General features: G+C 43.3%; 1 protein-coding gene across 3 annotated transcripts in view; it reads left to right on the top strand.

Moving 5' to 3' along the window:
* Positions 1 to 15,968, top strand: part of LOC140384763 (uncharacterized) — a 127,864-nt gene that overhangs the window by 93,044 nt on the left and 18,852 nt on the right. For all 3 annotated transcript variants that reach the window (XM_072466760.1, XM_072466761.1, XM_072466759.1), the window contains 3 exons: positions 2,736 to 13,139; positions 13,501 to 13,670; positions 14,972 to 15,131. In XM_072466760.1, the coding sequence (XP_072322861.1) occupies positions 2,736 to 13,139; positions 13,501 to 13,670; positions 14,972 to 15,131 (10,734 nt within the window). The remainder of the gene's footprint in view (positions 1 to 2,735; positions 13,140 to 13,500; positions 13,671 to 14,971; positions 15,132 to 15,968) is intronic.

Raw genomic sequence — 15,968 nt, 5'->3', positions numbered from 1 at the left:
GTGATGTCCGTTCATTCGTTGCCGCAGCGTCTGCATGGTCTCGCCAATGTACCACGCTTCGGGACATCCTTTCCTGCAGCGTATGAGGTAGACAACGCTGGCCGAGTCGCACGAGTATGTACCACGGACCTGGTGGGTGGTGTTCTCACGTGTAATGGTGGTATCCATGTCGATGATCTGGCACGTCTTGCAGAGATTGCCATGACAGGGTTGTGTGGTGTCGTGGTTACTGTTCTGAAGGCTGGGTAGTTTGCTGCAAACAATGGTTTGTTTGAGGTTGCGCGGTTGTTTGAAGGCAAGTAGTGGGGGTGTGGGGATGACCTTGGCAAGATGTTCATCTTCATCAATGACGTGTTGAAGGCTGTGAAGAAGATGACGTAGTTTCTCCGCTCCGGGGAAGTACTGGACGACGAAGGGTACTCTGTCGGCTGTGTCCCATGTTTGTCTTCTGAGGAAGTCGGTGCAATTTTTTGCTGTGGTGCGTTGGAACTGTCGATCGATGAGTCGAGCGCCATATCCCGTTCGTACGAGGGCATCTTTCAACGTCTGTAGATGTCTGTTACGCTCCTCCTCGTCTGAGCAGATCCTGTGTATACAGAGAGCTTGTCCATAGGGGATGACTTTAATGTGTTTAGGGTGGAAGCTGGAGAAGTGGAGCATCGTGAGGTTATCCGTGGGTTTGCGGTAAAGCGAAGTGCTGAGGTGACCGTCCTTGATGGAGACGAGTGTGTCCAAGAATGCAACTGATTTTGGAGAGTAGTCCATGGTGAGTCTGATGGTTGGATGGAACTTATTAATGTCATCGTGTAGTCGTTTCAGTGATTCTTCGCCGTGGGTCCAAAGGAAAAAAATGTCATCGATGTATCTGGTGTATAACGTCGGTTGAAGGTCCTGTGCGGTGAGTAGGTCTTGTTCAAACTTGTGCATGAAGATGTTGGCGTATTGGGGTGCGCATTTGGTCCCCATGGCTGTTCCGTGCGTCTGGATGAAGAACTTGTTGTTGAAGGTGAAGACGTTGTGGTCCAGAATAAAGCGGATGAGTTGCAACACGTCATTGATGACGATGAACATCTTGCCAAGGCCATCCCCACACCCCCACTACTGGCCTTCAAACAACCGCGCAACCTCAAACAAACCATTGTTTGCAGCAAACTACCCAGCCTTCAGAACAGTGACCACGACACCACACAACCCTCCCATGGCAATCTCTGAAAGACGTGCCAGATCATCAACATGGATACCACCATTACACGTGAGAACACCACCCTCCAGGTACGTTGTACACAGTCGTGCGACTCGGCCAATGTTGTCTACCTCATACGCTGCAGGAAAGGATGTCCCGAAGCGTGGTACATTGGCGAGACCATGCAGACGCTGCGACAACGAATGAACGGACATCGCGCGACAATCACCAGGCAGGAATGTTCCCTTCCAGTCGGGGAACACTTCAGCAGTCAAGGACATTCAACCCCTGATCTCCAGGTAAGCATTCTCTGGTTTAGCTCACTGGGCTAAATCGCTGGCTTTTAAAGCATGCCAAGGCAGGCCAGCAGCACGGTTCAATTCCCGCACCAGCCTCCCCGAACAGGCGCCAGAATGTGGCGACTAGGGGCTTTTCACAGTAACTTCATTGAAGTCTACTCGTGACAATAAGCGATTTTCATTTCATTTCATTTCCAAGGCGGCCTTCAGGACGCGCGACAACGCAGAATCGCCGAGCAGAAGCTTATAGCCAATTTCCGCACACATGAGTGCGGCCTCAACCGGGACCTGGGATTCATGTCGCATTACATTCATCCCCCACCATCTGGTCTGCAAAATCCTACCAACTGTCCTGGCTTGACACAATTCACACCTCTTTAACCTGGGGTTACCCCATCTCTGGATCTGTAAAGATTTAATCACCTGCTAATGCTCACATTCCAAGCATTGTCTGGCATCTTTGAACCTGTCTATATATATGTTTCTGGAACATACCTCTTCATTCACCTGAGGAAGGAGCAGCGCTCCGTGTTGAACTTTAACCTGGTGTTGTAAGACTTCTTACTGTGCTCACCCCAGTCCAACGCCGGCGTCTCCTCATCAGAAGGATAAGGACAGCAGGTACATTGGAACACCACCACCTGCAAGCTCCCCTCCAACTACACATTGACTTGGAAATATATCGCTGTTTCTTCACTGTCACTGGATCAAAATCCTGGCTCTCCTCTCCTAACAGCAGCGTGGGTGTAGCTACACCATGTGGACTGCAGCAGCTGAAGGAGGCACCTCACCACCACCTTCCCAAGGGCAATTTGGGGTAGGCAACAAATTGGCTTTACCAGGAGAAGTGTTCCTAACCCATGAACAAATAAAACATTTATGCCAAGGGTGATGAATATTGAGAACAAACTATTTGGTGACATAATAGTGCAGACTTATTAGAAATGTTCAAGTAGGGATTGGATGTTGCACTAGGAGAGGAGAGCTTTTGAGATATGAGTTTTGACTGGACAAATTAGTTGACATCAGGTTTGATATTTCTAGTATTTTTGATTGCAGGGAGACCTTCCAGTGATTTAGTTTGGTTTTCTTTTTAAATGTTTGGAGAATTTTATGACCAAGCTGTTTTAATCATCTCTAATTGTGCAAAATCAAATCATGTTTCTCCAATTCAGATTGTTGGAATAAGTGCATGCTATCAAACCTACATGTGTTTGAACTGTCATATAAACATCTTCTTTTCTGATATTCAGGTGCAGAAACAGGATATGGCAATGGAAACCCTCCACCAAGAACTCGAGCAGAGTAATGATGAGCTAGAACGGCTGAATTCGAGTCACTTGGAAGAGAGAGCTCGACTGATTGATGATTTACAAAGCTGTGAAAGAGAAATTGACACACTTAAGGAGACAATTGTGGCGAAGGAATATCGGCTCACTGTTCTTTCTAAGAGCGTGGCGGAATATTCAGAGCAGAATGAGACACTGAAGAAGCAGAATCACTGTAAGGAGCAGGAGACTGGAGAACTGCAGGCAGCCTTGGCAAAGGTTGAGATGGAGTTTGCGTTACTGAAGAAGACTCAATCTGTCGATGAGCAGGCGGGGAATACCAGCATTTCTACACTTGTACATCAACTTTCTAAGGTGGAGTCTGAGCTCAGTCATGCTCAGAGTGAAGGTGGAGCTAAGGGGGAGGAAATTGTAGCTTTAATGAAGCAGATTGGAGAAAATAATAACACAATTCAAAGCCTACGTTCAGAATTGCAGAAGGAGAATATATCGAATAAAGCTCAGCTCGTGGAATGCAGAACTCAGATATCCTCACTTGAAACTAAGGTTGCCGCAACCACCCAACAGCTTCAAGAATCTAATGCTGCCGGCCAGCAAGAAATTGAAAAACTGAAGGTTCAGATGATTGAAATCAGCTCAGCAAAAGGAAGACTTGTCAGTTCCCTCCGAGAGAAGGAGGAGAAAGAACAACGTTTGGAGAATGAGTTGAAAACGTTGGAGACTCAGTGTAGCAACCTTATTGCAGCGAGTGTTGGTGAAGAGGGAGAGTTGGCCAAGTTAACCCAGCAGTTTGCTGAACATCGAGAAGAAACTGGACGGAGACTGCAGGAGAAGCTGGATATTGTGGCCTCGTTGGAGCAAAGGCTTCAGAGTGTTGAACAAACTAATTCTCAACTAGTGCAAGAAGTACAGGCTAAAGAAACTGAAAAGCAAGATTTGCAAAGGCAGGTGGATGAGGTGACTAGATTAGTTACTGACTTACACAAGCAAACTAAAAAGCTTGACGAAACAAATGTGCAACTGCAGGCAACGGTGAAAGATCAAGTTCAGAGCCTTTCAGAGCAAGCTAAACTTCTGTCCGAGTCCACTGGAAAATATGCTAAAACTGTGGAGATCAAGTCCAATTTGGAGCGTCAGGTGAAGGAGCTGTCTGTTGAAAATGAAAATCTCAGCGAGATCCTAAATAATAAAGAAGATGAACTTACCAAAAAAAAGGATGTTGTGCAACAGTTAGAAAATGGAATGGCTTCCAAGGAGGAGCAGATTACACAGTACACAAGCACAATCTTCCAGCTTCAGAAAGAAAAAGAAGCATTCGTCCGAAAGCTAGACCTGCTAAAAGCTTTCGAGCAGAAGGAGGTAACACTGGGAGAGCAGCTACATGAAAAAATAAATGAGTGTCACTTCCTGAAAAATCAAATTCTGGAGCAGCAAAAAACTGCTGAGCAGATTCGGGGGCAACTGCAATCTTTGACATTGCAGCTTGAAGAACTTAGGCTTTTAAACACCAAAAAGGAGGATGCTTTGAGTAATAAAAGTGCAGAATGTGGCTCACTCCAAAAGCAGCTTCGTGAAGGACAAGAGAGATTGTTGCAGCTCCAAGATCAGGTTCAGGCATTCGGTATTGAACTTGGGGTCAAGGATGTGACTTTTAGCAAAAAGCTTTCTGAATGCAATGACCTGCAAAAAGCACTCAGTCAGCACCAGCTTACTGCTAAAAGTTTAGAGAGTCAAGTACAAGCATTGAGAGAAGAAAAGGAAAATCTCAGGCAGCGGTTTGATCAGAGAGAATCTCTCCTGAGCAGTAAGTCTATTGAAAGTCATGACCTGCAAGGGCAGCTTGATCAGAAAGCAGATACGATTGTGTCATTGCAGAAGCAAATGGAAGCACTGAATATTGACAAAGAGAGACTTCAGAGCGAAATTAAAGAGTTGCAAATATCTGCAAGTCAGTGGACTGCAGAGCACGATCAGCTGCAGAGAAAAGCGAATGACTGCGAATCTGCGGCTGCCCTTGCACGGGATCAAACTCGAATTCTCAGCACTGAAAATCACAAATTTAAAGAGGAATTTGAGGAGATGAACTCGCAGCTACACGGTAAAACAGATGAGATTGCAGCCCTCCGATGCTTGCTGTCACAAAAGGTGGGAATGATCACCTCTTTCAATGAAGGTGCCAGTACCTTAAATGTTGCCACTGAAACCTTTACACTGCAGCTTGAAGAGAAACAAGTCTCACCCAATCAGCAGGCAGTGTTGCTGCAACAGCGGCAAGGGGAAGGGCAACTGAGCCAATACATGCAGATAATTTCACAGTTGCAAACTCAGGTGCAAGTTATGGTGTGTGAAGCCGCTCGGCTTAAACAGACGCTGCAAGAGAAAGAGACGACCCTTCAACAGCAGACTGCTGAACTTGGAGAGCTTGGGGAAAAGGCTGCAGAGCACGGGGCACTGGAATTGCAATCCACAGAAAATATGGGAACCATTTTGAAACTTGAAAACCAAATCCAGGACATGACTTTTAAAACTCATGAACTAAAGTGCGCCGTCGAGGAAAGAGACAGGCTGCTGACCTGTAAAATCGAAGAGTGTGTCAAAGTCAAAACTGCATTTTCTGAAACTGAGGATTCGGTTTCACAGCTCAGAGTGCAACTGGCAGCTGCCAGCTCTGAAGCTGAGCAGCTAAAGAGGATTATTCAGGAAAAGGAGCTGGCCGTGTTGCAAATCAAGGAGAGTACCAGAACTTGCAATGAAGCATTGATGTTACAGATGCAGGCAAAGGAAATCGAATATGCAACACTTAGGGAAAAGTTTATTAACCTTGAACATGCATTTTCACAACTTAATAGTCAAATAAGCCAACAGAATTCAGAATTAAGCCAAGTGAAAGAGGTTCTTGTTCAAAAGGAGGCTTCAATTGTCGAGCAGAGAAACCTTGTCAGGAAATGGCAAGACAACGCGAGTGAGAGCGATTTGCTGAAATCACAGTTCACTGAGAGCACAGAGCAGATTTCTCAACTCCAAGGTCGAGTGCAGAACATGCTTTCAGACTCAAAGCGACTTGAGGGGTTACTGCAGGATAAAGAAACTGCTTTTAGCCACCTGCAGGAAAGGTATGCTTTGCAGTCTGAACAGTTCAGAGAACTTCATGTCGCGCTTCGTGCAAAGGAAGAAGAAGTAGCAGAACTTAGAAAAGTACTTTGCGAAAAGGATGTCAATATTCAAGTTAGAGAGAGTAACGCAAATGCTTTGATGGTTGAAGTTGAGGCACTAAAAGAGGAACTACAGAAGAGTCAGGTATCATTAGCTGACTCTGAGAATGTTTTGCTGCAAAAAGATGAGCTGATTGCTATTAATCAGAGGAATGTGGATAGTCAGATTGCAGCTCGAGAAGCACAAAAAAACCAGTATAAGGAAGCCGTAGAACGACTTAAGATGATTAATCAGGAGGCAAAACAAGATGAACTAATCCTTCAGAAGAAATATTTGGATCAGACACAGCACGTTGAGAAACTTGAGTCGGAGCTGAAGACTTTGAGTGAAAAATCAGCGCAAGACTATCAGGAAAAAGCAGCACTGATTGAAAATCTTCATCAGCAGTGTGATCAGCTTCAAAATGGAAATTCACACTTGGATCACCAGATTAACATGTTGAAGATGGAAAAGGAACAAGTGAGCGCCTCATACCAGGGGCAGTTGCAGCAGAAATCCGGTGAATTACTGCTACTTGAAGAGAAGCTTGCAACAATGTGCGATATTAGGGAGAAGCTTGACGTCACACAGCAAATGACGAAAGAAATTGACTGTCTTCAAAAGCAGGTCAGTCTTAAATCAGAGGAAATGGCAAAACTGAAATCGGAAGTTCCGAAATTAGAACAAAATCTGATGGAATCAGAAAGGAAATGGTTGGTGGAATTTGGTAGGGAAACTGAGAAAAATAGTTTGCTAACAGAGAAACTGAGCAATTTAGAGAATCAAACAGAATTGAAAGATGTTAAAATAGACAGCTTGCAAAAGGCACTAGATAATTTACAAGCGAAACTTTGTGAACAGTCATCTGCATTGCAAACCAGTGCAAATCGCATGAAAGAGAACCAAATGTTGGCGTCTAAATTCAGTCAGCAAGTTGTTGAAAAACAATCTAGACTGAATGAATTGTCAGCTTTGATTTCGAGCAGTGAATCTACAGTGAATGAGTTAAAGCAAATTCTATCTGAGAAAGAAAAAGAGATTGAAAATTTGCAAAGTCGCGTTTCAGTAAGTGAAAAGGACAGATCTGAAATTACAGAAAGCATGGTCGATAAATTAATGTCTTCTGAAGAAGAAAAGTTTTCGCTCTGTAATGAGATCAAGCAAATTAAATTAAGTCATCATTTGGAACTGGAAGCTTTACAGAGGCAAGTAGCTGATCTTCAGGCCAGACTGGAGCAATCACAAACTGAACTAAAAGAAAGGCAACAAGTTTCAGATGAAAGTTTCCAACAAAGTAGTTCCGTACAAGAGCAGATGGGTTTTTTGAAGGAGGAACTTAACAAGAAGTCCCAACAGTTGGAGGATGCAATCGAGGGAGGTGCTCAGCATTTCGATGCCCTGCAAAAGAAAGAACAAGCGGTTCACATACTGAACATGCAGGTAAACCAGCAACAAGAGCGGGTTATTTCTCTGAGTCAGCAGCTGAGAGAAAGGGATGTTTCTACCGAGCAGCTGACAGAATCCATATCAAAGGAAATGGTGAAAGCAGCAGAAGAGGAAAGGCACTTGACTGATCAAATAGAAAAGCTTAAGGCACAGTTCTGTGTATCCGATGAAAAAGTAGACAGGCTTACAGGTGAACTGGAGGAGCATAAGAAACAACTGGAGCAGCAAGAAATTCTTCAGAGTACAAAAGAAATCCACTACCAAGACATTGCTACCAAAAACCAACAGTTGCATTCGCAAACTCAAACGCTGACAAAGGAGAGAGACTTGTTCAAAAAGAAGCTTCAAGCTGCACTGCTGACAAGAAGGGATTTGATGAAGAAAGTTGAAGAGTTGCAAAAAGTTGCCATCGCTGACTCAGCGAAGGATCAGCAAACCGCAGAATTGCAGCAGAATTGCAGAATTCTTGAAAGTCAGACACAAGAGCTTAGCTCTGAAGTGGCAATTGGACAGAATCAGATCAAACAGCTTGAGACGCACCTTGAAATCCTGAAACAACAGCTGGTAGAAAAGGACACCGATATAAATATTCTTAGTGAAACCCTTTCCAAAAAAGAAACTGCTGTAGAACAACTGCAGAAAAATGTCAGTCAATGTGAAATGGAAAGAGAAGCTCGGTCTGTGGAGTTGCTTCAGACCATCCAAGAGAAAGATTCCTCAATTGCTCAACTCCAGTCTGTTTTAAAAGAAAAAGAGAAAACATTTGAAGATCAGTGCTGTCGACTTAATTCCGATCTGGAGAAAATTAAAATTGCGTTATCTAAAAAACCAGAGCCTTCAAATGCTGAATTGCCTGAGACCCCGGGAGAGGGAGGCTTTGGTGTAATTGAGGTCATTGACCAGCTAAATGCACTCAAACAAGAAAAGGAACATTTACAAAGGAAACTTCAGGCAGCTCTTTTGGCTCGGAAGGAAACTATCAAAAAGGGTCAAGAGAAGGATAAGCACCATAAAGAGCAGCTGTCACTCCAGAGGGAGGAATGCAGCCACATTTCAGAGATGTACTTTGTGCAAACCAAAGAGTTAGAAAATGTGAAAGAAGAACTAACTACACTTCACCATTCATATCAAACAAAGCGAGCAGAGTTTGAGTGCAATAGAGAGTTAATAGGGACCTTGCAAAAGCAGTTGCATTCTGTCAATGTACTGCTCAATGACAAAGAAAAGGTATTGGAACAGCTTAAAGTTCAGCTTGAGGAACAGGAGAGCAAAATGTTTGCTGCCTTCGGTCAGCAAGATGAAGTTCAGATCCTCGAGAAGAAATTATCCAGCACGGTTTCCACATTAGCAATAAAGGATGCCGATATGAAAGGGCTTCAAGGTGAGAAAGAACAACTTCAGCAAGACAAAACAGAACTAATGTCAGAGTTAGGAAGTGCACAAGTTAGGATTGTTGAAACATCGGAAGAGGCCCAAATGCTAAAGCATTCTCTATCCCGTCTGGAATGTAGGCACCAAGAGGAAAAGGAGAGTCAAGCTGCAGAGATTAGTTGGCTTCAAAATCAGTGGCACTCAATCCAAGCTGAAGTTGAAAACCTCAAAATTGCTCTGGAAGGTGCACTAAAGGATAAAGAAAATTACTCTCTCACTCTGGAAAATTCGGCTGAAGAAATGGCGACTCTCAAAACACAACTGTTGGATTTACACAGAGAGAAGGATCAACTCGAGGCACAGCTGACCACCTTACAAGGGGAGAATGCCGAAATCCAATCATTATTGAAGCAGCCTGACCTGTCTGGAAAAGCAGATGAAGAAGAGAACCTGTGCGCACAACAATTACTGTCTGCACAGTCAGAGCTAGAGATGGTGCTTGAGAGTTTACAGGAACGTGACAACAGCATAAAGTCTTTGGAATGTGCGTTGTCTGAGAAAGAGAAACTCTTGGAGGAACTGGGATTACGAATACAAAAGCAAGCAATATCTCATGAAATGGCAAAGGAAAGAACAAAAACGACTACCATTGAAGTTCAACAGAGGGCAGCAGATAATCCTGAGGAAAACAAGTCGAAAGAACTGATTCAGAGAAAGCTGCAAGCAGCGCTAATATCCCGGAAAGAGGCCCTGAAAGAAAATAAAACTTTGAAGCAGGATATTAATACTTTAACATCAGAAAAGGAAGAACTTACTTTCAAGATTTCTACCCTTGAAAGAAGCTTAGCTGAAATGAAGAAACAGCTGGAGCCTTTACAGCGAGCAGGTTCTGTACACCACGAAGAGGAGAGGAGGCTTCTTTCTGAAGTAGATCGAATATTTGCAGAAAAACAGAACTTAAATGTTGCATGCGAAAGTCTAAAGCATACATTAGACTCAGTAATTCAAGAGAAGCAGGACTTTTCTCACCAGCTGGATTCACTAAAAATCTTCCAGGCAGCAGAACTCTCCGAGTGGAAGGCCAAACACGATGAATTGAAGAATGAGTACGAGTCCCTTTTGCAATCCTATGAAAACATTGGAAATGAAATGGATAAGATGAGACAGGTAGTTGAAATGACCAGAAAGGAAAAGCAAGAGGTGGTTTTCAGACTCCATGAACTTGAGGCTGAGCAACAAAATACTGAGAAACAGCTCGAGGAGGCGAGCAATCAAAATGACAAAATGAAGGACAAAATGAGAAAGCTTGCAAAATCCAAACAGCAGAGAGTTCAGGAGCTTGAAGGGGAGATTGAAAGAATCAGCAGCAATTTGCAAACCATTTCTGCTGCAAATCAGAGCCACACGAATGAATTGTCCATTCGGTATAGTCAGCTCCTGGAGGAAAACAAATTACTGACGCAGACCTATGAGGAGCTTAAGTCTGAGTTTGATGAAACTCAGAATGAGAGAGAGCATTTACTGAAGGAACTTAACACATCTACATGTATCCTAGACGAGCTGCGGGCCAAAGAGGCATTCCAACAGCCTGAAATCGATAAATTCCAAGTAAATGAATCATTATCTTCAGGCACTCAATCTCTGGACGCCAAGGCTGGAGAGGGTCAGGTTGTGGAGCAAGCAAGACAATTGCTGTCTGAGAAGCTTCACCAATTGAAGTTGCAACACAGGGTGGAGAGCCATGAAAAAGATTCTGCAATTATAGAGCTTCAACATGAAGTAAAAGCTTACCAGCAAGAGACTGTAAACTTGAATGAAAAAGTCAAAGTTTTGGAGGACGATAAAACCCTCCTCCAGGAAGAACTTGAAAATGTTCAAGAAACATCAGAGAACATCAAAAACGAGAAAGAGAATCTCGAGGCAGAGTTACTTAAAAATGCAGACACCATCGATCAGTTAACAGAGGCAGTGAAGACACTTCATGTCCAGAATAATTCACTTGTCAGTGAACTAGATGGCTTCAGAGAAGAGAAATGTCAATTGGTCAAAGAAAAGGAAACCCAGGAAATAAAACTGGTCAAAGAGTTTGAGGAGAAGCTACGGTCTGCTCGGAGAGGGAAATCCAGATCCAAGGGAGAAACCAAAGAGTTGCAGGAACTGTTGAAAGAAAAGCAACAGGAAATAAATCAATTACAGAAGGACTGCATCAAATACCAGGAGCTCATTTTGGACTTGGAGCGAGCAGTCAAGACATCAGAATCTGCACGTGAAGAAATGCGAAATAAACTAGAGTCTGCAACTAAGAAAGCCTCCTGTTCTGAAGAGCAGGTCAGGAGAGTTCAAGAAGAACTTGTTTCTTGTAAAGTCTTACTCCGCAACACCAGAAATGAAGCTGGTGGCGTTCATGCGCAGTGTTTGGGGCTAATGGAAGAACTACAAAAAAAAGAAGAGAAAACAAAAGCCCAAATTACTGAAAAAGAGAAGGAACTCCTTCTGATTTTGGATCAACAGAAAACAATTCATCAAAAAGAAATAGTGAGTTACCAGGACAAACTAGATTTTTTGGAACATGACAAAGATAGGGTGGTTGCAGAACTCTTAGAAGTACAGGCTGAGCTAAATGGCCGGGATCTGCTGATGAAAAAGCTTCAGGGCGAGTTGAATAACAATTTGGCGAATTTGGCAGCATTCACAAAATGTATGTCCTCTCTTCAAGATGACAGGGACAGGATTATTGAAGAAAGCAAGACATGGGAAACTCGATTCCAAGATACTATCCAAAATAAGGAAAATCAAGTGCAAGCAAAGGAAGAAATGTTACAAAAACTTCATGAAGAAATCAAGCAAAAATCCTTCAACCTTCAAGCTCTCCAGTACAGAAGTTTAAAGTTGGAGCAGACAATCGATGAACTGACTGTGAGCAGTAAAGATGCAGAGGGCAAGCATCAGAATGAAATGGTTACTATGAAAGAGACTATTTGCCAGCACACTGAAAAAATCGAAGAGCTGGAGGGATTGCTAAAAGAGAAAGAGGCAGCATTAAGCAAATTGTCACAGGAAAGTAACTACTTAAGCACACAGCTTTCTGACTTGAGCCACTCTGTGACCACGTTGAAAATGACGGAGCAAGTGCTGGAAAAAGATCTGACAGAAAAACAATCAGAAACTCATCAGCTTCAGGCTGAAAATGCGAAATTAAATGCGGACCTACAGAAGCAGAACGCTATTTCCCAGCAGCTGAAGCTCATGCTGAGCAATAAGGATGTGGAGATCTCAAAGCTCGTATCGTCAAAAGATGGTGAAATTTCAGAGTACGTAGCAGACTTGCAGGAACAGTACAGGAAGCAAATGGAGGATTGTGAGACACAGTTAAAGATTTTCCAGCATGATAGCCAAAAAGCAGCCAGCGAAGCCAAAGAATTGCAAGTGCAAATTGATAAAAGCAGAGAAGAGAAAGACCAAGTTGTTGCCAAAATGGATGTGTTTACAAAATCAATGGCCTCCCTTCAGGACGACCGAGATCGTATTTTGTCAGAATATTCACAACTGGAGTTACGGCACCTTGATATGCTCAGTCAGAAGGATGGCATTATTCAGGAAAGTGCGACCCAAAACAATAAACTTCAGCAAGAGATCAAAAATCTGCTCAACCAGATGGATGATCTGAATTCTGAAAACGCAATGCTCAAAGCACAATTGATTAAGCATAGGGAGGAGCTTAACCAGATCTTGTCCCTGAAAGATACTCAGCTGAAGGAGCTGCTGCAAAAGCAACTGCAGCAAATTAAGAATCTTGAGAATGAAAAAAGCAACCTTGAGGAACAGTGGAAAGAAGCACAGAACTCCTTTGAAAAATGTAATGAAAGCATAAAATCTCTGCGCGCAGAGAACGAGCGAATCTTGGAACAAGTTACAGAACTCAGGGCTGCTACTTCACCCACACAAAAGAATAAACTTGAAGCAAATGAGACAAAATTATTTCTCGAGCTTCAACGGAAGCTCGAATTTAAAACTCTGGAATGTGACGAGCTCAAAAAGGAAATCCATGTTCAGAGAACCAAATTAGAGGAATCTGAAAACAAACTTGGTGAAGTCGAGGGTCTGGCTGAGTCCAAGACCAGGGTTAAAATCTCTGATAAAGCTGCCGAAATGGTTCGGGGAAGAACTGAAGAAAAACTGATTGGATTATCGAAAGATTTGGTGAGCGAGCAAAGACGTCTGGATATAGTAAATGAGAATAAGGAGCTTGCTGCTCCGGCAGAATCTTTCCAGAAAGCTGTGACGGTTCCAAGCAGTGACAGAGGCCGACTTTTAGAGGACATTCAGCAACTCCAAATCAAGCAGTCCGATGAGCCCAAGGTAGATAGAGTTTATTGTTTTGTGCAACTTGAAGCCCTACCGTAGATTTACTTTTATATTTTAGCTAACAGAAATGCGTTTTTAATAGAAGCCTTCTAATAATGTGCAGAGTAATGGGGCTGCCCAACAACAATTGGGTTAAGTAGAGAACCATCGCAAAGTGCTAAGTTTAAAATATGATTTAAAATCTTAACCCAGTCATGGGATTGGTTTTGGGATTTGTATCTTGGGCTATGTAAAGTTAGCAAATTTCTATGTTTAAATTGCCTTTTGAAGGGAAAGGAGAGGCATAGACGTACACTGTAATCAGTTTTTACATTGATACTTCCATGAAAATTGAAAGATACGGTTTCCCTTGCAGTTAAAAGAGGCTGTTTGCGTCAAAGATCAGAATTTATGGAATGATCCCTCTGAGATGACACGGCTCAGAAATAAAGTGGAAGAACTGGAAAAACTACTTTGGCAAGCGAAGTTACAGGAACACGCCGAACTGGACCACTCTTCCTGTCTGAATGAATTGGCCGAACTAAGGTTTGTTACTATTTACTTCAGAGTTTCAGTTTGAATGAGGAAGTTTCATTTTTATAGTGCCATATGGACCACCTCAGAACACCCAAAATGCCTTGCAAACAAATCACCTTTGATGTGCAGTTCATGTAAGCAAATGTGGCAGCCAGTTAGCATGCAGTGAGGCCCCACAAGTAGCAAATTAATCAACAGATTTTGTTTTTGGTGCTTGTTGAGGATTGGTTAGGGCCCCAGGAAGATCCTTTGCTCTTCTGTAAATCGAGCCGGAGGAACTTTTTAATCCATTTGAGAAGTAGGAGGACTCTTGGCTGAATGTCTCATTCAGAAAGCAGGGCCTCCAGTAAAGTAGCTCTGCCTTTACACTGAAAAACTGAGACAATTGGTGACCATAAGTCAATTTGAGAGAGGGAGGATTTCAGTGCTTAGTGTTTTGGGACCTGGCCCGCTGATCTGTGTGTCACTGGTGTAGCTTTCCAAGGTCGGTGCAGATGGATTCCAGCCTCTGGCCCGTGCAGAGTTGCATTCCTGAAACAGTGCTGTTGAATTGAGAATCTAATGATGTAAGCAGCAATGTCACTGGTAGGAAACCATGGCTGACAGATCAACACATTAGCTGCACTGGTAGACACACAGGTGATGCTTCAACTTGTGAGCTGTAAGTCAGAAATATGGACCAAAAGATGTGCAAGTTAGGTGGGTTGGCCATGCTAAATTGTCCCTTAATGTCCAAGAGGTGAGGTGAGTTTACGGGGATAGGGCGGGAAAGTGAGCCTAGGTAGAGAGCTCTTTCAGACGGCTGGTGCAGACTGTACTGTAGGGATCTGTGATATCTCCCTATTGTGACAATGATGATGAGGACATGTGAAAGAAAGGAAATGAAGGATATACTGATGGAATTCAGGGAGCAAGGGTGGGAGGAGGCTGCCAGGAAACGTAAACACCAGCATTGATCTGTTGGGCTGAACAGTCTGTTTCTGTGCTGTAAGGTTTGATGTGTAGAAACAAGGTAAAAATATATTCTTATCTGCAATGTTTGCTATTAAGTCTATCATGCTAAACAAAACAAGCCTGTAACGCTATCAATTACAGGTGTATAAGCTATTTCGGCAATGTTTTGGAAGCAAATCCTGGACCAATCGTCCCCAAGGTGCCCCATTTTACCAGTGCATCTGATGTGAGTTCAGTTTTGTTGGTGATGTTACATATTTAATCTCCCGTCAGTGGCAGGGAAACGATTAATGTGCAAGGTTTATTTTATTTTCAGAATTAAAGCAAAGTTAGTGCAGTGTTGTTGCTTCTTTTAGATCGGTGAAGAACATCCTGCTTTCAGAGTCTCGCACTATTAAAGAGCGGTGCCGCCTAACAGTGGCAGACAGAGATAGACAAGTTGAGGAACTGAGGAAATTGAACCAGGAGGTGTGGAGTAGTGAATTGGGAAATGTAAATAGTCTGCACCAGATAAAGGTAAGCATTTTAAACACTCATTCATATTTGTTTCAATGAATGACTCATTTTGAGGTAATCTCTAGCCTTTCATCGCCATCGGCAGAAATGCTCAACTATGAATTACCAGCATTGAAGGAATCCTTATTTTCTTTAAGTCAAGTATTAGCTCTATCTACATTTTAAACTGATGCATTTGGAACGCCATCCATCACCTTTAGATACCAGGGTAAAGATTGGTGTTCGGGAGGTCCCATGTTCAGAGCTCTTTCAGGGCAGTCGGTTAAAGCATTGAATCACTGAGATTCAGCAATGCATGGTCTATGGCCCTTCCCATTCCTTTTGACCTTACCATGGGTTCCACACTGTTGTGTGCTGCAATATTGAGAGAAATTGCTGATGAGGTGACGCTCACCCTCAATCTCCACCTCTTTTTATTGGAGTTTCTGGTCAGAGATTTGTTTCAATCCTGAACTGGCTTGCTGCTTTCCCTCCTCATGTCATATAGGCCTTGTGGCGCAGACTATTGTTATTTTCAGTTTGCCTGAAAACAGATGCAGTGTGAAGCAGAACAGAGTGGAAGCATCAAAAGAGTTGGCCAAGACCTATGTCTGGAATAGTTGCTAGGTCCTTTGTGTATGTAAATAAGGGCAGCACGGTAGCACAGTGGATAGCATTGTGGCTTCACAGCGCCAGGGTCCCAGGTTCAATTCCTCGCTGGGTCACTGTCTGTGAGGAGTCTGCACGTTCTCCCCGTGTCTGCGTGGGTTTCCTCCGGGTGCTCCGGTTTCCTCCCACAGTCCAAAGACGTGCAGGTTAGGTGGATTGGCCATGCTAAATTGCCCTTAATGTCCAAAA

Source organism: Scyliorhinus torazame, chromosome 10, assembly GCF_047496885.1.
Source record: "Scyliorhinus torazame isolate Kashiwa2021f chromosome 10, sScyTor2.1, whole genome shotgun sequence".
NCBI lineage: Eukaryota > Metazoa > Chordata > Chondrichthyes > Carcharhiniformes > Scyliorhinidae > Scyliorhinus > Scyliorhinus torazame.
Note: the sequence above shows the minus strand (reverse complement) of the source record. Positions and strands in the feature narration are given on the sequence as shown.